The sequence below is a fragment of the Myotis myotis genome, unplaced genomic scaffold (assembly GCF_014108235.1).
Source record: "Myotis myotis isolate mMyoMyo1 unplaced genomic scaffold, mMyoMyo1.p scaffold_m19_p_8, whole genome shotgun sequence".
In the NCBI taxonomy this organism is placed as follows: Eukaryota; Metazoa; Chordata; class Mammalia; order Chiroptera; family Vespertilionidae; genus Myotis; species Myotis myotis.
In genome coordinates, this window is record NW_023416390.1 from 53967843 (window position 1) to 53991137 (window position 23295).

The 23295-nt window shown below is 36.0% G+C and overlaps 1 protein-coding gene across 8 annotated transcripts in view; it reads right to left on the reverse strand.

The window, feature by feature from the left end:
* Positions 1-23295, reverse strand: part of SLC4A10 (solute carrier family 4 member 10) — a 238689-nt gene that overhangs the window by 35071 nt on the left and 180323 nt on the right. For all 8 annotated transcript variants that reach the window (XM_036320544.1, XM_036320547.1, XM_036320542.1 and 5 more), the window contains 4 exons: positions 14889-14994; positions 9087-9248; positions 7574-7687; positions 6341-6502 (listed from right to left, as the gene is read on the reverse strand). In XM_036320544.1, coding sequence (XP_036176437.1) covers positions 6341-6502; positions 7574-7687; positions 9087-9248; positions 14889-14994 — 544 coding nt within the window. The remainder of the gene's footprint in view (positions 1-6340; positions 6503-7573; positions 7688-9086; positions 9249-14888; positions 14995-23295) is intronic.

The following is a 23295-nucleotide window of genomic DNA, read 5'->3' on the forward strand; positions in this document are numbered from 1 at the left end:
TCTACAGAAACACGTAGAAAAGCCCACGGTTGTACCTGAAGAGAAACTTTCTTTTCTGTAAAATAATATATCTTTCCATTTTTAGAAAATACATTTTTTAAGTGAACACGTGTAATGCTTTTCAAAGAGATTCATTTAACCTATGCCTAGCCCACTTCTCTTGGAAAGAAATGAACAAGCAAAAAAATGCTAGCGTATGGATTTATATCTATATATAATGTAGATGATAACTTGCATTCTCAAATTTTTACATTTGCAGCTTTTAAATCTTTTAATTAAAGTATAGTTGACATACAATATTATATTAGTTTCAGGTGCACAACATAGTGATTCTACATTTATCTACCTTACCATGATCAACCCAAAGGTCATGAAGCACAGTGAGTTGGAGTTTGGCTAATTTTGAGTTTCTTCGTTCTGAGGGAGGAGTAAATTACTGTGCCGGTGATGTGGACTTAGCCTCTATAGGTCAACATGTCATTCCTGTGTGATGTAGTAACACCCACAAAATAATGAAAACCATTTTTAGTGGCATGAAAAGTTCTTCTAAAAGAAAACCAACTACTAGTTTTGGTGATGGAAATAAAGAAAACGTTAAAGGACCTCCACTATAAGTCTGAGAGAGATAAGGAATGAAAAGCTGAATTCCAAGGTGACTTGGATATATGGTGTTGACTTAGATAACTTTAGACATATGTTGTGGAATTCATCAGGTGCTTGATACAGAAACCACAAAACATACTTCATTGAATTATTTCTGGGAATGCTCCACTCAAGGCAAAAATGGGCTTTCAAGTGAGGAAAAAAAATAAGTAAAAGTAGAAAATGTGGTTAACTTGTGGTCTGGGGACATGTTCAAGGAACACATGTCTTTCAGTGACAATGTGGCTCAAGTCAAAGCCAGGAGATAGTGCAAACATTTCAGGGAAGCAACAGGCGGAGAGAACGGCTTTAGAACAAACCGTTATTCTGAGTAAAGACTGTTCTTGGAGGTGATTTTTTGTTATTGTTAACAGGAAAATCAGTAGCAGTAGACCACACTATACCAACGCTTACAGAAGACAAAGGTTAGAGGCCAAAGAGAAAAAAAAAGTGTTCAGTGTAGATAAAATATATCTTCACTGCAAGGAACTTGCTTTGCAAATATCCATATCCAAGGGGAAGATGGGATGTTCAGACTCATAGCGACCAAGAATAGACTGGCTCTTCTACTTGGGGAAATATACCAGTTTGATTAAGTGAGATTTGCTCTATTGTTAACTATTAAGGGGAAAAATTATGAATCTTTTAAATACATGGTCATTTATTTGTATAATAAAAAAATTAATGTATAATGTAATATAGTTTACTAATATAGCCTCAAATTTATTTTAGTGACCAAAATATTAAATGTTTTTGTTCTACATTTAATTCTATAAATGCAAGTACTTGAAAGACCACATAAAGAATGCTTTATTATATTTTAGCTATTGTACATGATAGGCAAAGAAGGAACTACATCATATTGGAGTTTGGCAAAGATGGTGAATGTCAAGGGCCAACCACAGGCTTATGAAGAACAGAAGGAAGTGCTGTGTGATTTATAATTCTGAGAGCCCAGGAAAGAGTAATGACAGAGAATGGCCAAAAACAAAAAAAAGTACCACCCTCAGCAAATCTTCACTTACTTCCACAGTTTGTTTTACTATGAGTCCACTAATGCTTAGAAAAAATACTGCCTCCATCAGTTTAGCTGATAATCTTTAAAAGAATAATTTTTCAGTGAAATCTGTGGAATTCCTGCCTAAATATAAAGACTAAAAAATGTTTTTCTTTGAAAGGAAGCAATTATTACACAGCTTATTTTATTCTTAAAATATGATCTATTTAGTTTTTTTGTGTATGTGTTTTATTATTTAAGTCATCCCTGATACTTTATTTTTTTATAAAATAAAAATATATATATATTTAGCTTAATTTATAACATCCTATGTAATAAAAGCCTAATATGCTAAGTGTCCAGTCAACCAGTCGGCCACTCAACCAATCAAAGTGTAATATGTTTATGATATGCTAAGGCCATTCAACAGCTCACTATGATGTGCACTGACCACCAGGAGGCAGGCGCTCCAACCAGTAGGCTAGCTTGCTGCTGGGGTCCGGCCAATCTGGGACTGAGCGAGATGGGCCTGACATGCCCTGGAGCCCTCCTGCTGTCCCTCCCTGGCTGGCCAACCTCTCGCGTCCCTCCCTGGCCCCAATCGTGCACTAGTGGGGTCCCTCAGCCTGGCCTGTGCCCTCTTGCAATCTGGGACCCCTCAGGGGATGTCAGAGAGCCAGTCTTGGCTCAATTCCACAGGCCAGGGACCCCACTGGTGCACAAATTTGTGCACCTGGCCTCTAGTGTGTCATAGAATAAAATATATATACAGGCATTTAAAATATAATGCAGTCTCATTTTTTTATTTTCTCCCTAGTTTCCTCTGCCCTAGGAGATGTAGCTACAAATATATTGCTACAAGAGATGTCTGAGATTTTGCTGCCTATGTTTTCTTCTAGGATTTTTATGGTTTCACAACTTACATTTAAGTCTTTTATCCATTTTGAGTTTATTCTTGTGTATGGTGTAAGTTGGTGGTCTAGTTTCATTTTTTTTTTGCATGTACCTGTCCAATTTTCCCAACACCATTTATTGAAGAGACTGTCTTGACTCCATTGTATGCTCTTGCCTCTTTAGTCAAATAGTAATTGAGTGTAATGGCTTAGGTCCATTTCTGGGGTCTCTGTTCTGTTCCTTGATTAATATGCCTGTTCTTGTGCCAATATCAGGCTGTTTTGATTACAGTGGCTTTGTAGTATAACTTGATATCTGATATTGTGATACCTTCAATTTTGTTCTTCTTTCTCAAGATTGCTGTAGCTATTTGGGTCTTTTTTGGTTCCATATAAATTTTTGGAGTATTTGTTCTAGAGCTGTGAAATATGCCATTGGTATCTTAATAGGGATTGCATTGAATCTATAGATTGCTTTGGGTAGTATGGACATTTTAATTATGTTAATTCTACAAATCCATGAACGCAGTATATTCTTTCACTTGTTTATATCTTCCTCTATCTCTTTTTTCGGTGTCCAGTAGCTTACCTTCTTGGTTAAGTTTATTCCTAAGTATCTTAATTTTTTGTTGCAATGGTAAATAGGTTTTTTGTTTTTGTTTTTTTAGTTTCTCTTTCTGAGAATTCATTATTGGTGTATAAAAATGCCATAGATTTCTGTTAATTTTGTATCCTGATACATTAAAATTAAAAGTTCTGCACAGCAAAAGAAACCATCAACAAAATGAAAAGTAAGCTCACTCTATGGAAGAAGATATTTGGCGATGATACATCTGATAATATCCAAAATATATAAGGGACTCATACAACTTAACAAGAGAAAGACAAACAATCCAATTAAAAAATGGGCAAAGGATCTAAATAGATGTTTCTCCAAAGTGGACATACAGATGGTCAAGAGATATATGAAAAAGAATGCTCAAAGTCACTGATCATTAGAGAGATGCAAATTAAAATGACAATGAGGTATCACCTCATTGACTTCCATCAACGAATGACAAGTGCTGGTGAGGATGTGGAGAAAAGGGAATCCTAGTACACTTCTGGTAGGAATACAGATTGGTATGGAAAACAGTATGGAGTTTCCTCAAAAAATTAAATATGGAACTACCATTTGACCCAGTGATCCCACATCTAGGAATATATCCTAAGAAACCCAAAACACCAATCAGAAAGAATGTATGCACCCCTATATTCATAGCAGCACAACTTACTAAGATTACATGCTAAGATCTTGGAACAGTCCAAGTACCCATCACTAGATGAGTGGATAAAAAAGCTGTGGTACATTTACACCATGGAATACTATGCAGCAGTAAAAAAAGAAGGATCTCTTACCCTTTGAGACAGCATGAAAGGACCTGGAGAGTATTTTGCTAAGCAAAATAAGCTGGTCAGAGAAAGACCAGTATCATATGACCTCAATTATATGTGGAATCTAATGAACAAAATAAACTGATGAACAAAATAGATCCGGAGACACAGAAGCATGGAACAGACTGTGGAATCTCAGAGGGAAGGCGGGGTGGATGGGTGGGTGGGAAGAGATAAACCAAAGAACTTGTGTGAATATATGCATAACCCATGGACAAAGACAATAGGGTGGTGAATGCCTGTGGAGGAGGGAATGGGGATAGGGGTGGGCTAGAAGGGGTCAATAGGGGGGAAAGGGGACATATTTCAACAATAAATATTAAAAAATTAAATGATAATGCATATTTGCATTGTTAACATTGGATGATTCCCATGATAATGCTCTTATGTGAAAAAATGCAAGTGACATATGTAGTATAAAAATATATGTTTGGGTACATATAAAAATGTTAATGATATTATCTCTAGGTAATGAAATGATATTGTTTTCCACTTTTTTAACTTTGCATATTATCTATTTTTTTAAAACTGAAATCATGTTACTTGATAATAAAAAAAGTATAGGTGTTTTCAGTTTTAAAAAATAAACTGATGTCTAGGAAAAATGTGTTCCTACTTCTTAGAGGGTAGCAGGCTAAAATTATTAATATAAAGTAGCTACACTTGTTTTATAGATCTATTTAAGCAACTATGTAACTTTAATAATTAGGTAGTGGTGGCATTTGCTTTTGCAGAAGGTTAATATTTTAAAAGCAAATACTTTTAAATGATTGATATTAAATAAGTAGGCTATTAAACTTGGGGGTCTGAATTCCTTATTTTGAGGACTGTAAATAGTTCCGTTTCTAATACTGAATTGCGTAGTTCAGCGATGTTTTGGGAGCCAGCTCATATAGGCTATCAGAGCATCAGAGCCAATTGTTTAATTTTCAAATAATTTTCCTGCCAATTGATGTCACACTGGTAGCATAAAATGTGCCGTGCGATGATGGGGCTTTCATACTATTAAAATTGCAAACATTGTAAATCAAGATCTGTCTCTTTTTTTAAATGCAGAGAACTGGTTGTTAAACATGTACCAGCACACCACTGGTCTAGTTCCTAAGATTTTATGAAATGTTTTTGTAAAATATATCCTTAATAATTAAGATTTTATTTGACAAAAACAAGTGAATTGAATGAACTTTCAAAAAAGGTTGTGAGCACTCTGAAGTTACTTTCTACAAAGAGAATGAAGAATGCTCTTTGTTTTAAGATAGACACACTCTCTCCATTATATACAGCATCATATACAGAAAATTCATTTTTAGTAAGATTTATTATAAATCATTCTGCTTTCTTACATTTATGTTTTTACTATTTACAATCAAATAGTTCAATCAGAGATTTTAATCTTTCTAACAAACATACTTATAAATCCTTTGGAACATGATTTCTGTTGCTCTGACAATGAACCTTTTCCTAGAGTTTAGAGTATGTACATAATTCCAAAACAAAACAAGATTGTGCATGTTTTGTTTTTACAAGATTTGATTTAGATCATTTCTAACCATTCAATGATTTTGATTTTATTTAACATATTCTTATAAGTGATAGCACTCATATTACATAACTCAGACAAATTGTATACCAGTAAACCATTTGATTATTCTCAGTTGCAAAATGGCAGGGTCAGAATATAAAACATATCCATATTCATTGTCTTTGTAAAAAAGAAAGGCATTAAAATCTGCAATAAAACTCAACAGAGGTGTCACTTACAGTCTATAACATTTATTACTGGGTTTTGTTGTCATGGGCATTATAGACAGAGGAATAACTAAAGAAAACAAGAAATAGCTGAAGATGTAATTTGTTCAAATAATGAATGTAATCTAATAGACATATTTAGGGTCAAATCAAGAAATAAAAAAAAAATCCCTAATGTAAGACAAATTGGTAAAGATGCACTTCACCAGAATAGAACATTTCATTAAAATATGTTAAACATGGTAAAGAAAGTTAGAATTTAGGCACTGGTTTGTTTTTAATTGTTTTATTGCTTAAAGTATTACAAAGGGTATTACATATGTGTCCTTTTTCCCCCCGCCCTTGACAATCCCTAGGCACTGTTTTCACTTTAAACCCTGAAGGTAAGGTTTCAGAGTTTAGAGCTCAGCCAAGTATTATTGATTAATTAACTAACTAAAAATAATTAACTTTAAGTTTATTGTAATACAGAATATCCTGAATATGAACAATAAAAAGTATGAACTTGAAAGCATTGCTTTAATATTTCATTATACAACTGACTATAGCATATAAAGTATAATGAACATCAATTGATGTCAGTCAAGTCATAATAATTTACATTAAAATTAATGTTAAAATATACCTTTAGCTTATGCTCTTTTCTGTTGATTATGACAGCTGTAATCTGTTGGTCCATAAAAATTAGAATAGTACACAGCAAAGCTGGAATAATAGCAGCTATTACTGTCCACCATGGATTTGGACCTACAGGGGTAACAAACCAGCCACGATCATCTCTGGTGGGCTGTGAAAAATAAAAGAATGCACATAGTTATGAGTTAGATCAATGAACATCTAGTCAAATTAAATTTAACAGATGTTACCAGGAAAACCCTAATTATAAACTGATATGCTGACTGAATAATACTAATGTTTACATTAATAATAATAATGAATGACACTAATGTTTACAAAGTATTTATAAGGTACGGCACCATTCTAAGTGCTTTAAATATTTTAACTCGTTTTTTTCTTGGCAACAGATAAGGAGGTACAGATTAAAAAACTGAGACATAGAGAGATCCAATAAATTGCCCAAGATCCCAAAGCTAGTAAGTGCTGGAGACAGGATTTGAACTCTGACTGACTGGCTCAAAAATCTATGTTCTTAATCAATATCTATATTAGCTAAAATAATATTTACCATTTCCTGTTGGCAAATTTATTTATATATATTGAAATATATTCATATTTACAAATACATTTATCTTTACAGTTGACAACTGTATGTAATCTTATTTTAAATGTATGCACAGACCATTATCTGAAAACAGCAAAAAGACAATTGGTGACATCAGGGGCTCAGGGAAGGGTTCTAAACATGGGTGGTGCCTGAGATGAATCCCAAAGGAAGTCTTTTTGACAATAATTCTATGAGGAAGTCCATAGCTCTGTTTGATAGATAATAAAATCAAGTTTAAGGAACTCAACCAGAGTCACAATCTTAGTAACATGGTCAGAATTCTGTTTCAGACCTATTTTTGTTGTAAGTACTATTCACTGGGCAATTCTGCATCAAAATAATGCATTTCCCTTAGTTTCAAAATGCTTCCTTAACTCTTAGGAGTGTTATATGTAGATATTTCAACTGGCAAAATTGGCAGAAAATATTTTCAAGTGGCCTCCAGGATTCTATTTCTGTGGTTCCTAATTTTTTAAATAGTAGACCAAAGTTTTAGTCATGCTTATGGGCATCTTACTAATCTATATCTTTATATTTTCATCAAAACCCCAAGTTCTTGGTTTCTAGCCATTATCTAAGTGAAGATTTGGTCTACAGAGACGAAGAGGTAAATAGAAAATGCTGTAAGTTCACCTTGAAAACACTTGGTACTTGTAGTTTTGGAGATGGGATCCCAGTGGCATAGTCAATTAAAACCATACACAGAATTGTAAGAAAGACAGCAAAGTCACTCACTATGGATCGAACCTAAGAATAATGAAAACATTTGTCACTTGAAGAAATTATAAATAGACAGGAATACTCAGTAACATAATCTTTCTTTGAAAAACTTTATGACATAACATTACAATATTATATGCTATGCATACTAGAATATTATTATTAGCTCTGTCAGAACCTAAATGTATATTTATGTAACTATCATGAAGATGGATACACACTCAACCTTTCCAGAAAGAGGCACTGTGAAATAGCTGTAATGGTTATTGTGCTATCTTAACTTTTATTTAAAATCTAAGTTTATTATGCAACTAAGTGCGTAAATATTTAGAACATAGAATAAGGTTGCAAGGCCAGAATTTGGCTACATTTTAGGACTCTTTCTCACACAGGCAACATTTTAATATGATAAACCTGAAGCACCATAAAATAAAATCCTCATTTTTATTGAAGAAGCATAATATTTTAGTTAGTATATCTGGGATATCAGAATGGCAGCAAGGAATGTGCACAACAGAGTAGAAAAAATGAAAAGTTCTTCTGTGTAAGCCAGTTTTAAAGCCATCTCATATATAAAGCCATCTTTCAGCAAAAATCCGAATACAACGATCAACAAGATCTGGCTTCTTTATTAGGATGACTTTATGAGACACACAAAAATATAGGAGATTATTGTTTCAAGTTACAAATATAAATTTAATCAAATTACACTTTCAAGGGAAAGAAATAAACCTTCCACCTTACAGAAGGAGGTGACAAAAACTGAAGTTTTCTGCAGAAGAAACAGTTCTTGAAACATTTTCCCAGGGTGGAATTTTTATTATAATCAGCTTGTCCTTAAAAAGCTTGTTTTCTTGTTTTCTATTGGCTGAGTCAGACATTATAGGTGTTACTTTGCAGTGTTAAATATTGAACTAAGCTGTGTCTCTGTTTACTTTCCTTTCCAAATATGCAGATGCAAACGTGGTGGGTTAGGGGGAGGGACTGACATTTGAAATGTAAGAGAATAGTATTCCAATGGGCTTTTCAGGGGCTCTCCCAGTTAGAGTGTGGCAGTGGCTCCGAGGAGGTATCTGTCAGGCTGGAATAGTTCCCACTGCTCACTGAAGGGAGTGACAATCACTACTGCAGTGTGTGCTTTCAATTTCCCAAAACGGAAGTGGGAAAGTGGGAGCTAATCTTTGGGATTTGAAGGAGAGAAGCCTGGAGTTCATGTGCACTTCCAGCTCCTGTCCCAAAACGCTTTTCCTTCGCCTCCCTCCTCTGCCACCTCCGCTCCTAACCTGGCAGCCTGCTCGCACAAAAGCTTTTTAGTGGCTCCGTTCATCACAGCAACTGCTCTTTCTTTTCTCTCAAAACATGTATGCCTTCATAACCTGCTTTATGTAGCTTTATGTTTTAATCCAGAAAACTGTAGTCTAAGTACCTTGGTTGGAAAATAGCGGCTAGTCTTGAACTGCTTCAGGGTGGCTGACATAGTCACTGTGGAAAAGAACAGGATCACGGACCAAAACAGAACATCCGGAACGTATGGGTGCTCGTGGCCGCAGGCTCGTCCCACATACTCTCCGTGCAATGACTTGCATTCCTGCCAGAGGAAGTAAAACACATGGAGCTTTTAAGAAAAAATGGGCACAGTCCCCTCCGACGTCCAGCACCTGAGGTCAGCTGCTGTGGAGATGCCGCAGCTCGGCCTCTGTGGCCCTCCCAGTGACTTACCAGCACTCTGCGCCCCACGACGTCTATCAGGACAGGTTCGGTAGTGAGAAATATCAAAGGCTTATGTGAAATTCGAACAGGAACCACTTTTAAAATTTCGGCCTTTTTCAAATTAAATTTAAATCTATAAAATTAATTGATTTACCAATAATATGTATTTAGCTTATATCAACTAAGTTCCTAAGAGCACACTTATTGAAATTTGACATACTTCATAGTGAGTGATCACTAGGTCAGACACTACGCCAAACCATTTAAATACATCATCTTATTTAATTTGCACATCAAGCCTATAAACTAGGTAGCTGTTATTACTTTGATTTCACGCCTGAGGAAACTGGGACAGAGTTTAAGTAATTCGCTCTGATCTCACTGCTGCTGGTGGCGGTAGAGCTGTGATACAAATACAGTGTCCATGGTGGGAATATTATTACTTATTAAGGAAGAACAATGATTTTGTAAAATGATCTAATCCAAAAGCTACCAAAAAAGATGATAAAGGCAACAAGAAAACTATGTTATGTTATTACTGAAATGAAATTATGAGTCAAAGATCGGGCCTAAACTGAGATCACACAACAACCACAACAACAAAAATGTTACTACATGAGCAAGACGGAGCTCATATTTACTATTATGACTTCTCTGTGGTCTTTCCCCCCTCCCCGCCCCCCGCCCCCCACATATATTTTTTTAAGGCCCTGGAGGATCATGTCTAATTACTGCCTTAGCCATGAGGTGGCAGCAAAGTCAAAACAAAATCCCTTTCTCCAGGAAAAGCTGAGCACTTTAAACATTAATATTTTGAAATTGAAAATTTCCTTTTAAAATCAGCTTGGTTTCTCTTATTTTATTTTAAAGATTAGATTACTAAAGTATTTATTTTTATTTTAAAACAGAGAAGATAATTGCTTAAAAGAACCAGTGACTTGATCAATCCTTGAGATATTCCGGACCTGAACAGAAATGGAATTGTGCCACGGCACAGAGAGATTTTAAAGAAACATATGCACTGGTGGGTTGGGCAATAACACAGAGCCCACTCGCTGAACAATGCCTTAGGCCCTGGAGCCCTTGTATAGCAGAAAATAAATACGTTCAAAAGACTGTAAAATAAACCACAGACAGCTACACTGTTATTCAAAAATAAACAACCAACCAGTCAATCTAGTTGGAGCAGCTACTCCTAAGGCTAGGCTTATGAAGAAATATTGTCAGTGTACCTTATAATTATCTGAAACAATTCTGTCCCCTCTTCTAATCTAACGGCAAACACCTTCCTTGCTAGCTAAGGCTGAATCCCAATTATCCACGTTAAGTTAATACAGAGCACAATAACTTGGCTAATTGAAAAACCAAAGAAAAATCCTCCAGGCCCTAATTATAGCTTTAATTTTCATTTTCTCAAAACTCTGTAAAAATAAAGTTCCAAAAATAAATCCTTGCTTTTTTCTTCTTTTTTTAGTTCCTTCTCTTGTCCTTGTTCAGAGATACTAGGAGAGCAATTACTAAGCCAAGTAATGGGTGAGCTGAGCGACTAAATACGAAGAGGAGCTAGAAGCTCCACTGTAAACTCATTATCTATAGACTTGTGATTTCTGCAGTCTTTCGTGCAGTTATAAAATGTTCCTTCGACTTGGCTGAGTCTTGCTCTCAGTTCTTAAGAACAGAGCTGCCATTTGCCATTTCAAAAGGTTGTTTAACTGTCTTATAATCTATAATAAATTTACAATAGCTTGCTTAGGTACTTTAATTCAAAGTAAATTTGAAAAGGATATTTATTTGGGGAGGTACAGAATGTTAATATTTTAAAAAGCATAATCTACTAAATTCTACATTTATTTTCTGGTTTATGTTAACTGTTCCTCACCCCCCAACACACACACACACACACAAACACACTTCTACATCTATATCCTGAGATATAGAAGTGAAAACCAAATCTAAATCCTGTTCTTTTAGTTTCAGTCTAACACATGCTTTCATTTACAAAATAAAAAAAAAAAATGCTTGTTGCCAAACTCATTTCTACTAATTATCCTTCAAATACATCCTAAGTATTAATAATTTTATGTTAGTAAAAATCAAGTTTGATAAAATAAGAAGTTGAACTTGGCATTAGTGTCCTGCCCCTTAAATATGCTAGCTAAATATGTTATTCTGGCACTGAGACTATTAACCAATTGCAAGTTAAATGCTTGTGAATATTTTAAACCTTACCTAAGAACTCCTTATAATGGCTGATTTTGAGATACTGCTAAAAATACATATAACAAAAGAAACCTAACTATTCCAGTTTGCCATAAAAGACTTGTATTAAGCATTATTCACAACAGCCAAGATACAGAAATAACCTAAGTGTCTGCCAAAGAATTAATGGATGAAGAAAATGTGGTATAAATATGCAATTGGATGTTATTCACCCTCAAAATAAGAAGGAAATCCTGCTATCTGCAAGAACATAAATGAACCTGGAAGACATTATGCTAAATGAAATAAGCCAGAAAAAACAAACACTACATGATTTCACTTAAATGTGGAATTTAAAAAAAGTCACTCATAGAAGCAGAGTACAATGGTGGTTACCAAAGGCTGGGGGGAGAAGGGAAATGGGGAAATATTGTGTCAAAGGGTCCAAAGTTTCAGTTATGTGGAATGAGTAAGTTCTGAAGATCTAACCCACAGCATAGTGACTGTACTTAATAATAGTGTAATACATAGTTGAAATTCACTAAGAGTATATTTTAATTGTTCTCACCTAAAAAGGCAACTATGTGATGGATTGGTATGTTAATTAGCTTGATTGTGATAATCATCTCATGATGCATACATGTAATCAAAACATTATGTTGTATACCTTAAATATGTATAATTTTTGTCAACTATACCTCAATAAAGGTGGAAAATAAACAAAAACAAGTCATGTTAAATAGTAAATCTGTGATATGGGACTATCTTATAAAATAATCATTGAATATTTATGGAACACTGGCTATGCATATAGCAGTTTGGGAAAATCACAGAAAGCTCAAGTTCTTTGCCCTTTGTGAATTCTCAATGTAAAACTATAATTTATGAGGTATGTAAAATGTAATTTAAAAAAATCTGTCAAATGAACAACGTATAAAATAATGTTATATTATTATTTTTACAAAGTAGTTATAAAAGCCATTAGTACAAAACTTTATTAGTAATTACTAATTTGTGATTATGCTTTAAAAAAACAACACCGGTATAACAATTAAGACAAAAAATTTCAATGGTCTTCATTGACTTAAAAATTACAAATTTTTTTCATTATGTAGCAATTCCCTTTGGTGATAAAGGTTATTTCTGGTCAAGATTAGCAATTATTCAATTTCAAAAGCAGCTTTTAACTAATGACAAATAATATGAACATTTATGCCAGAATGTTAACACCTAGTTCAGGACTTTGAAACAACAGCAAAATGCTGGATATGCTTTGATTGCAAAATACTGTTCACTATACTCTGCTTGACTCTAAAGCAGTGGCTCTCAACCTTGGCCGCACATTAGAATCACCTGGGAATCTTTTTAAAATCCTGATTTCTGGGCCTCATCCTCCAGAAATTCTGTTCCTTTGTTATGGGGTGGGGCCACAACATTAGTAACAAAGAAACAGAATTTCCGGAGGATGAGGTCCAGAAATCAGGAGTTTAAAAAGATTCCCAGGTGATTCTGATGTGCAGCCAAGGTTGAGAACCACTGCTCTAAAGCTTCTAATAATTAAAATTAACCAATGGCAAGCCAGATCACTTGTTCTGTGAGTCTTTTAGAAGGTTATTATTCAGGATTTGCAGCTATACAAAACATTATTATTTAGCATTAAATTATTCAGACAATATAAAATACATAGAGTAAGTGACCATGTTAAATAATTTAGAGATGGGATTACTGGGGTTTCTGCATTGAAGAGAACACCACGGTGAGGAACACAAGCAAGAGCTTCTTTAGACATAACATCCTTATAGTTGACCCAAAAAATGTAGTTGGAAGATACACTGTTGGATGGATCAGCCATGGTATAGGTAACAATGGCTATCCAATAAATGGATAACCATGCAATATTATTTTTCTGGGGGAAAAGTAGGACATAATAAACGTTAACTATAAAAGAAGAAAACAAGAGTAAGGAAAGGCTTATTCTAGAGAAAATGATGAAGGTAAGAATAAAGGTAGTAAAATATAGGTCAAGATTGAATTTTATACAGAGGTTAAGTAATTTGATTTTTATTCTAAAGAAAACGTTTAATGGGAAAATTGACAAAATAGGTAATAGGTCAAGTGCTCTTACAAAATTCATGTTTATATTTAAAAGTTACTAAGAGAGTAGACCTTAAAAGCACTCATCATAAGAAAAAAATTCTGTAACTATGTGCGGTGACGAATGTTACAAAGACTTACTATGGATGTCACTTCACAATATGTACAAATATTAAATCATTATATTGTACACCTGGAACTAATATAATGTTGCATGTCAATTATACCTCAATTTAAGAAAACACATTTAGATTTTTATAATATTTGTATAACAAAAAATATTTATTTGTTCCACTAACTGGTTCGCTTACTAAAATGATATGTGTTTCATAAAATGAGCTGAATTCATATAGTTTTATGCTGATGCCTATAATGGGTTTGAGCTTACACAAGTAGGTGAAGTGGAAGAAGCTTTGGATCATCATGTTTGTAACTGAGGGGAATAAAAAAAGAAACTAGGAAGACTCGGATTTTTTTTAAATATTTATTTAAAGCAGAACATTTTCAATTTTTTCAATTATGAGATTTGACAAAACAGAAGTAAAGGATGCACTGTATTTCAGATGAAAAAAGAAGTGCACAAACATAATGATAGATTAAGCAGAATGGAGAAACAGCTATGAGAGAGAGAAACCACAAAGTAGAGATAAGAAAAAAAAAAAGTTTTTAAAAGGTATGGGATTTAAATAAAAATGTGTTGCCATCCTCGTTCCTGAAGGGGAGATCAGAAGAAAATGGAAACAAGAAATCCCTCCTGAGGGAGGTGCCAGAATTTCGTTAATAAACTGACTTTGGTTCTCCCAAAGATTTCAATATTTACACTAAAATAATAACAGGCAGCCCCTTAACCTCAGCATATTCTGAAGAGCTGGAACAGTACTACGGAGCAAAGTAAAAGCATCTGGTTTCTTTACACAGAAGGACCACTTAGTGCTGCCATATGGCTTCATTTAGGTCAACACCACTGTTATTTAATATGCTTTCCGTTAGTCCAGTCATATTATGCTGTATATGTGTGCTTTCAGTGCAATGCAGGCCTACCAGGTATTAGAAATACTTCATAATGAAAGAAAACCCCAGAAAAAAACCAACAACTATCACTTTTATAGCAGTATGCACTCAAAAAAAGTTACCTTAATGGTGACAATTCACTCACAACGTCAACAAAAGCCACCAAACAACAATACAATTCAATATATGACTCATTTTTCAATGTATCACTTACTGACACAGTTAGGTTCTCCCAAATTATGTCAGAGGCAGAAATATTGGACTCGCTCCATTCCTTTAGCGTGTCGTTGCTGGGGTTATGGGGCTCCACACAGCTGCACCTGGAAAGGCAAAACGGTGCAGTCTGTGAAAAGTATCTTTTTGTCACCATACTAATAACAAATATGCAATGGGTCCTTTTCCCTAGGCATGGCTTTCCTCCAACTAAGAGATAAGAGCGTAGTTTATCCTGAATTATTCTAGGACAGACCATGTCCAGAAAGTTGGATAGATATATAGCCAGGGCCTTAGACCACTCTACAGTGTTTCCTACAGTGGGGCCTTGACTTACGAGTTTAATTCGTTCCAAGACCGAGCTCATTAAGGAGCTCGTTAACTCAAATTACTCTATCAACTCAATGCAAAATATCCGCTGAGAGACAGCTGGTATCTCAAAAAACTCGTTAGTCGGGATACTCGTAAGACAAGGCCCCACTGTATTTCCTAGTGAAATAGGTCATTCCCTCTCTGTCCCAGTCAGAGAATGTTTTATAAATTGTATTTTAGAACCAGGGTTTGGGGCCCTTTTAAGCCAGGATGCCTTCTAGGCTTTAAGGGACTATTTGCCTCTAAACTATAAGTCAAGTGGAAAAAATGCTAAACATCCAAATCTATTATTATAATTTACTTATATCCTATATAATAAAAGGCTAATATGCAAATTGACTGAACAACAGAATGACTGGTCTCTATGACTCACACTGACCATCAGGGGGCAGATGCTCAATGCAGGAACTGTCCCTCGTGGTCAATGCACTCTCACAGGAGGAGCACCACTCAGCCAGAAACTGGGCTCATGGCTGGTGAGCACAGCGGCAGTGGCGAGAGCCTCTCCTGCCTCCGCGGCAGCACTAAGGAGGTCCGATTGCCGACTTAGGCCCACTCCCTTAAGTCGATCAGGCCAATGAGGGCCAGCCAGCTAGGGTGAGGGACTGCAGGAGGTTGGCCAGACACCACGGTAGGTTGGCTGTTGGAGCACACTGACCACCAGGGGGCAGCTCCTGCATTGAGCATCTCCCCCTGGTGGTCAGTGCGTTGTCATAGCGACCGGTCAACCTGGTTGCTTAGATACACACACACACACACACACACACACACACACACACACTAGGGGCCCGATGCATGAAATCTGTGCAAGGGGCTTGGCCCTCACAAGCCTGGTTGCCTCAGCTGGCCCTAACAGCCACTAGCAGCCTCAGCCGGCCCTTGTCACCCTGGCTTCTCCGGAAGGTCATTTAGCTATCCGGTCTAATTAGCATACTAGCTCTTTATTATATAGGATTTAGATCATTTATCAGATGTGGAGCATATCCTTCTAACTTCATTTAACCTTGATTACCTCCTCAAGACTCTATCGCCAAAGAATTGCAATGGAAGCTAGGGCTTCAACATATAAATTTTGAGGGAATACAACTCATCTGTAGTAATCACTCTCTGGTTCTTTACTCCTGCTCCTTAAGATCAATTACCCTTTAAGAAAGCCTCTATCTCAGGCTATGCTTTCAGGGGAACCCAGGTTATAGTATGTTTTGTTCTATATGTATGGTGACACACACAAAAAAAATGATCCATTGAAAGTCTAGTCATGAAGGTATTACTATGCACAATGCTTAACTGAATAAAAAGTTAGTAAGTTATTTTTTAAAGTGAGTTAAAAAGTTAATTCAATACTACACTTAGCAAGACACCATGCTAAGTGTAACATTGAATAAGGTAGACATGGTCCTGGGGGCTTTCTTTAAATGCAGGAGAGAAATACTAAACAGTCAATTACTTAATTATATAAATACATTTGTGAAATATGCTATAAAGAAGTCTAGGTTGCTAAGAAGCCTTGAGTCTATATGCTCAGGAAAAACTAAGAAAATGAGGTGTAAGCTGAGATTGAACAAAATTTAGTAAGAAATGGTGTGGGCAGGGTGGTGGTGTGGTGGACTAGAGAGAGCAACAGCAGGTGGGAAGCTCTGGGTCAGGAAGCAGATTGTCTCAGAAAGGTCAGTGCGGCTGAATCAGAAGGGGGGATGGGGAAAGAAATGGGGTGGGGCTGTGAGAGAGGCAAGGCCCAGACTGTACAGTGAGCCTTGCGGGCCCTAGTAAGTACTATCTTGAATGTTAAAATGAGAACAGTAGGGCAGCTTCAAAGGATTTTTGGAAAGATTTGTTTATTCCATTGTTGCTGTGGTTTTTGTAGCCCTCATATAAAGTCCATATCATTAATTAAAAAGATTAGATGTAGACATAGCTAGAATAATTGTAGCTCAAGCTCTGAGGGAATGTTATTGAAGAAAAGTGCTCAGGCCATTGAGAGGTCTTGAAAGAGTCAGTGGACATAGTAGAGAATTGTGATAGAAAAGATCCTGCCTTGACTTCTGTCAAAAGTGTGGGAGGCAGAGAAGGTAAGGCCTGACGTTCTAGAGCCATGGATACCTTATCTATGTTACTACATATATAAGATCTGCTAGTTTCTCCAAGATCTGATTTCTAAGTCTCAAGTTGGAATTTATAGACAAATTCTAATATGAAGTATATTAGCAATTGTGACAAAAATTTCTCTCTGCATTTCTGAGAACTTTCTGTTGTTTCCATCTATTTTCCAAAAACAAAGAAAGTTCTTATGTTTTCCTGTTTTGTCTTATTTGCTCTGTGTGTATATGTTTGTAATATGTCTGCAAAGAAACTTATGAAAACCCTAATCTTGGACCTGGCTGAGATGGCATACCATATTGTTCTTTCATCTAAAGGATCTATTTTTTCTCTTTTTATTTTATGCTCAATACATAAAAGCTATTTTAAAAATGTATGAAGCCCTGGGGTTTTCAGGTGATCTCTTCTAAGCATTGATTTTTACAAAGATATTTTCATCAGTTTTGCTGAAGGGGCAGATTACTCAGCGATTCCCCCACCTTTTTTGATGCCACCTGCCATTCTTTAGGATAATTAATAAGTCTGAGCTCTGAGTGGAAAGAAAAGTAAAGCCTCCATTTGGAAGTAATATTGAAGTGAGTCTTGACTCTGCTCCTTGGCCCTATTTGACCTTAGGAAATCACAGAACATTTTTGAGCTTTTATTAACTCATCTTACATCAAATATAATTATAACCATTGTGCAGGGTCATGTTGAGGCTTTCAAGGGGTACTATAACATATGTAAAGTACTATTCCTAGAATTTAGTAGATGCTCAATATAAAGTACCTTATCACATATGTTTGTTATGTGGGTTTCAAAATACTTTGATATAATCTCATTGAACCTCAAATCACTCCTATGAGAGGTAGGACAGGTATTTTTGTCCCCATTTAAAAAGGAGAAACTAAAGCTCAGCAGCTGGCTGGTACCATGGAAAAGGATGAGGTAGGCCATAGGATGTTTGGTCTGTACTCCAAAAAATGGAGCCCTTGAGAGGTGGAATAGGCAAAGAAAGTTTTTTTCACTTAGCATTGTCTTATTTCTAGTCTAACTTCGTACTATAGCAGAACAAGATGGCTGAGAATATCCTGGATTTATGGATGTTGGCCCCAGAGATATATATTTTATTATTTCAAAAAAACACCAGGTGTGCTAGGAGAGGACCAGGTACAGAGTTAATCCATAAACTAATATTTATAACTGCGTTCAAAATTATAGGTAGAAAGCAAATACGTATCAACTATTTTATTCATTATGTAATCGATATGGGAAGTCATTTTTAAAAGGACAGGTATCTCCAACAATTTTTGGCGTAAATTGTAAGAATTATAAAAAATATATAAAGTAAATCTTATAGAGGTCATGTCCAGGACCTCCAACCTTGTGAGGAAGAGATATTTTTCATCTTCCTGAAACTGGATCCCAGAGTGATTCTGAGAATAAGGTATATTAGAGACAGTGAGGGGTGGAACAAAAGTACTACCTGCTTTTACCTCCCCATTGGGAATCCTAACTAAGGAAGCATGTGGGAGGAAGGAAGCAGCAAATGGCTTGAAGGGCTGCTCGGTGACCTGTCAGGTAGAACGTCAGGTCCTTCTGATAGACGGCACCCAATCCATTGGTCAGGAACTACTAAATGTAGGGCCTTGTGAACGTGTGCCTGGTTTCCGGAATTGGCATATGTTCTCTAATGTCTTTGTAGAATGATAAACATGATTTAATCTGCTAGATTAGAATAATTATGTTAGATAGTTGCCTAGGCACATACATGTGCTATGGTTCAGGTCAAACCATTTGAATATACAGAAGACCTGCCTCAAATCCTTACCCAGCTCTGTCATGAATTCAAATAAAGATACCAGAGGTGACTACTGCACAGTAGTGGTGCCCAACAGAACACTGTTAATATTATTCAGTAGGAGCAATACTCTCTTTCTTGTTAAAGTAAATTAGTAACATATTGCCTGAATCTGTTATATCATGCAGTAAACATCCTGTTTTTTTAGGTAGCTAATGATTAGAATTCTCCAAGTTAGTCATTCTGCTAATTTACCTAAGAAAAAGCAGCCCAAAACCATTTTTTAATAGGAAATTATGTGCATATTCTGAAAATTTTGTAAAAGCATAGCTCTATAAGGTAAAAGGAAACTTAAATGTAAAATAGAAAATATATGGCAAGTTTCTTGTGGAAGTAACATAACAAAGGAGAAAGAGCACTATAGTAGACCCATGAATACATCTATGTACAGACATATGTGTGTGTATAATGCACATATAAGCTTCCACTAGCTATTGCATATTTATGCATATCTATCTGATATGCATATAGCTGCCACATGCATAACATGAGGCACTTCGTTTTCTAGTTTAATAGTTTGATTTCTACATGTTATAGATGCAGGAAACTAAGTGTTTGATGACTTACCCAAAGCCATACATGTTGATAGAATTACATTTGAATCCAGGTCTGTTTGACCCTGAAACCTCTGCACTTGCAGCTACAATGTGCTTCTTCTAGATCAGTGGTTCTCAACCTTCCTAATGCCGCGACCCTTTAATACAATTCCTCATGTTGTGGTGACCCCCAATTTCATTGTTAAAAATTGAACATAATTAAAGCATAGTGATTAATCACAAAAACAATATGTAATTATATATGTGTTTTCCAATGGTCTTAGGCGACCCCTGTGAAAGGGTCGTTCGACCCCAAAAGGGGTCGCGACCCACAGGTCAGGCTGAGAACCGCTGCTCTAGATGCAGTTCTGTGCCATTTCCATCAGCACAGCCAGATGAAAGAGATGGCTCCAGAACAAGGAAGTGATCTACATTTCACTATGCGGGCTTCCTAGCTTCCCCTTTCAGGACCCCTCTCCTGTATGGTATCATCTCCCAAAACACCCAGCAGACCTGCCCTCATATCACGATAACTACACCAGCGCTCTCCAGATTCCTGTTCCTCACAGCTGCGTCTAACCCTGGCCTGGGATGACTTCCCTCACTTAGCTGTGTGTGCTCCATTCCCCCAGGGCCCTGGTTTCTTTTTCACAGCCATTGTGCTGTGTCAGTGAGGACAGTGATAGAATGTGTCATTCCATTCCTAGGAGTACAGTGACATTTTAACAGTGATGTTCTGAAAGTACTAAGAAATCTGGCATAAAAATGTGAATTCATAGAAAAGACACTTTTTTGGGAAGTCAGATTTATAAGTGGACATTAGTCACCTATGCCTCCTTGTCAGGCCTACCTCTTGTTAATAATAGTTCTCATCCATAAATGAATTCCAACAAGGAGAAATACATTTTTTAACCTAAAAGATTTATTTTATACATCACAGGTATCCCAAGTAGCCAGTGTTCTTTCCTGAGGTAGGCAGATGTGATAACCACTGCCTTAGGGAAACAGATGCATTGCTCCTTCCTGAGTCCCCACCTCTGATACTGGGAATCTCAGCAGAGAGTTCTTAGAGACTGCAGGCTTGGACAGGACGTTTGAAAAAGCTCAAAGAAGGCTCTGGCTATTTAGAGTTTATGTTCTTAAACATCAAAAGCAGATATTCTAAATACATAAAATGAGAAAAAAATCCCATTTTCCTGTTTTTCACGTATACTGATGGACTTAAATAACTCCAATCGAAAACTACAAAAAGAAAAGAAAAGGGAAACCAAAAAAACTAGAGACAGCAATACAAGCAAATAAAATGTAAGTTTGGATTAAATTCTTCTGTTAATTTTATCCAAAGTACTTTTTTAGTGACTCTGGCCATAAGATAGAAATGCTAATGCAAATAATAATAATAATAATAACCTTTAGGTATATAAGTGCTTAGAATACTGGACTTTAGTCTCTTTAGCCACGGTTCCTATGATCACTTTCCAGAGGGACTTTGGACAAGTTATTTAACTTCTCTATATCTGTTTTCTTAAAGTGGGGATAATGAGCCCAGCCAATGTGGCTCAGTGGCTGAGCCTTTGACCCAGAAACCAAGAGGTCACTGGTTTGATTCTGGTTGCCAGCTCAATCCCCCACTAGGGAGCATGCAGAAGGCAGGTGATGGATCATGTTCCTCTCTCGATGTTTCTATTTCTCCCACCCTCTCCCTTACTCTCTCTCTCTAAAAAACCAATAAAGACATATTTTTTAAAAAGTTGGGATAATGATAGTATTCAATACCTAACAGTATTATTACAAAGATAAATTAGTTAATGTAGGTAAAAGCACCTAGAACAGAATCTGGTGTAAATAAATTCAAATTAGGTGTTAGGTATTATTATTGTTATTACTATTGTTACTAGACTAGAAATTTCAGTAATCCAAAGGCAATAAAATGGACTGTATATGCACTTTTTTATTACATTTTTAAAAACACCAGTATAAAATGTCAGTAATTCTGACTTATGATGTTGTATTGTTTGGCTTAAAATACACTCTTCACCAAACACTATGTTTTACCGCCACTTCCCCTCCCCACACCCATGTGTGCACTGTAAGCCATCTTGTTTATGTAAATGGCTACAGAGTGATTAGATAAACATTATAATTAAATGCCCTCATCCAGAAGTCATTGCTTTTGTCAAGGCTAATGGAGGTGATCAGTCTTCTTTACAACAGAAGAGCCTGTAGCTGTCTTCTAGAAAACATAATTTGGTAGAACTGCCTTCAACATTATTACTAATTTTAGTCCCTGGGTTACAGATGATCTCCTTTGTCTTTGTAGTTATTATCAGTACCTTCCTGTGTGTGCTGAACAGTATGGTTTGTGATTCTTTTTTTTTTTAAGTCTTTTTATTGACTAAATTAACCCCTAGAGTGCTTTGTAGCAAGTTAGGTGTTAATATGTGGCATAAAGTCAGAGAATTATGATCTATCTGTAGAAGTCAAACGTGTTTTTATATCTATACTTTTTTCTATTTCAAAAGTATTTTGAATTACCTAAATAATAAAAGCAGACTAGAGGATATTTATAAAATAAAGAACAAGAAGAAAATCAGTCTTTCTATCAGTTACTGTGATTTTTGACATATTTCTTTCAGTAGTTCTTATTATGTTTTCAACATATTTATGACCATACAGTGTTTTCTAGCCCCATCAGTGGGCTTTGAGAAGCAGTGTGACATGCTCTGACTTGGGCTGTAAGACAATAATTCTGGCTGCTTCATAGAGAACAGTCTATGTGAGAGCAAGTGTAAAATCAGGGACACCAGTTGAAAGGCAATTGTAATAATCTAGACAAGAGATGATGGAGAAAGAGAGGGTGGTAAGTAGTGTTTAAGTTTTATATAGAGAGCCATTATATTTGTTAAGAAGTCGGGGTGTGTCAGAGAGTAGTCAAAGATAAATCCATGGTTTTTTTCATCAGAACAGCTGAAAGGATAGGGTGGCCATTAACAGGGGAACGACTTCAGAGAGTTTGCTCCTACAACTCCAAAGATAAATAGAACTAAACTACTATAGAGCTTTTACTCAGTATACTCGCTTTCTGGGGCTGCTATACCAAAACACCAAGAACTGGGTGGCTTAAAAAATCAAAATTTATTTTCTTACAGCTCTGGAGGCTGTAAGTCTGTGATCCAAGTGTCATCAGGTTGGTTTCCTCGGAGGCCTCTCTTTGGCTTACAGATACTGCCCGCTCGCTGTGGCCTCGCATGTTCCTTTTAATGTGCCTGTGCATTCTGGTGCCTCTTTTCTGTGTCCAAATTTCCTCTTCTTTTAAGGACACCAGTCAGATTTGATTAGGATCCACCCACATGACCTCATTTAACCTCAATTATCACTAAAGGCTCTGTCTCCAAATATAATCACAATCTAAGTGAAAGGTTTCGATCTTCCACATACGAATTGTGGTGGAACACAATTCAACTCATAACACCAAGTGATATGATTTCACAGTGAGTAAGGACCACCTCTCTTACTCCCTAAAGTCTGTTTTTATAATTGAAAATAAAATTCTACCATAGGTG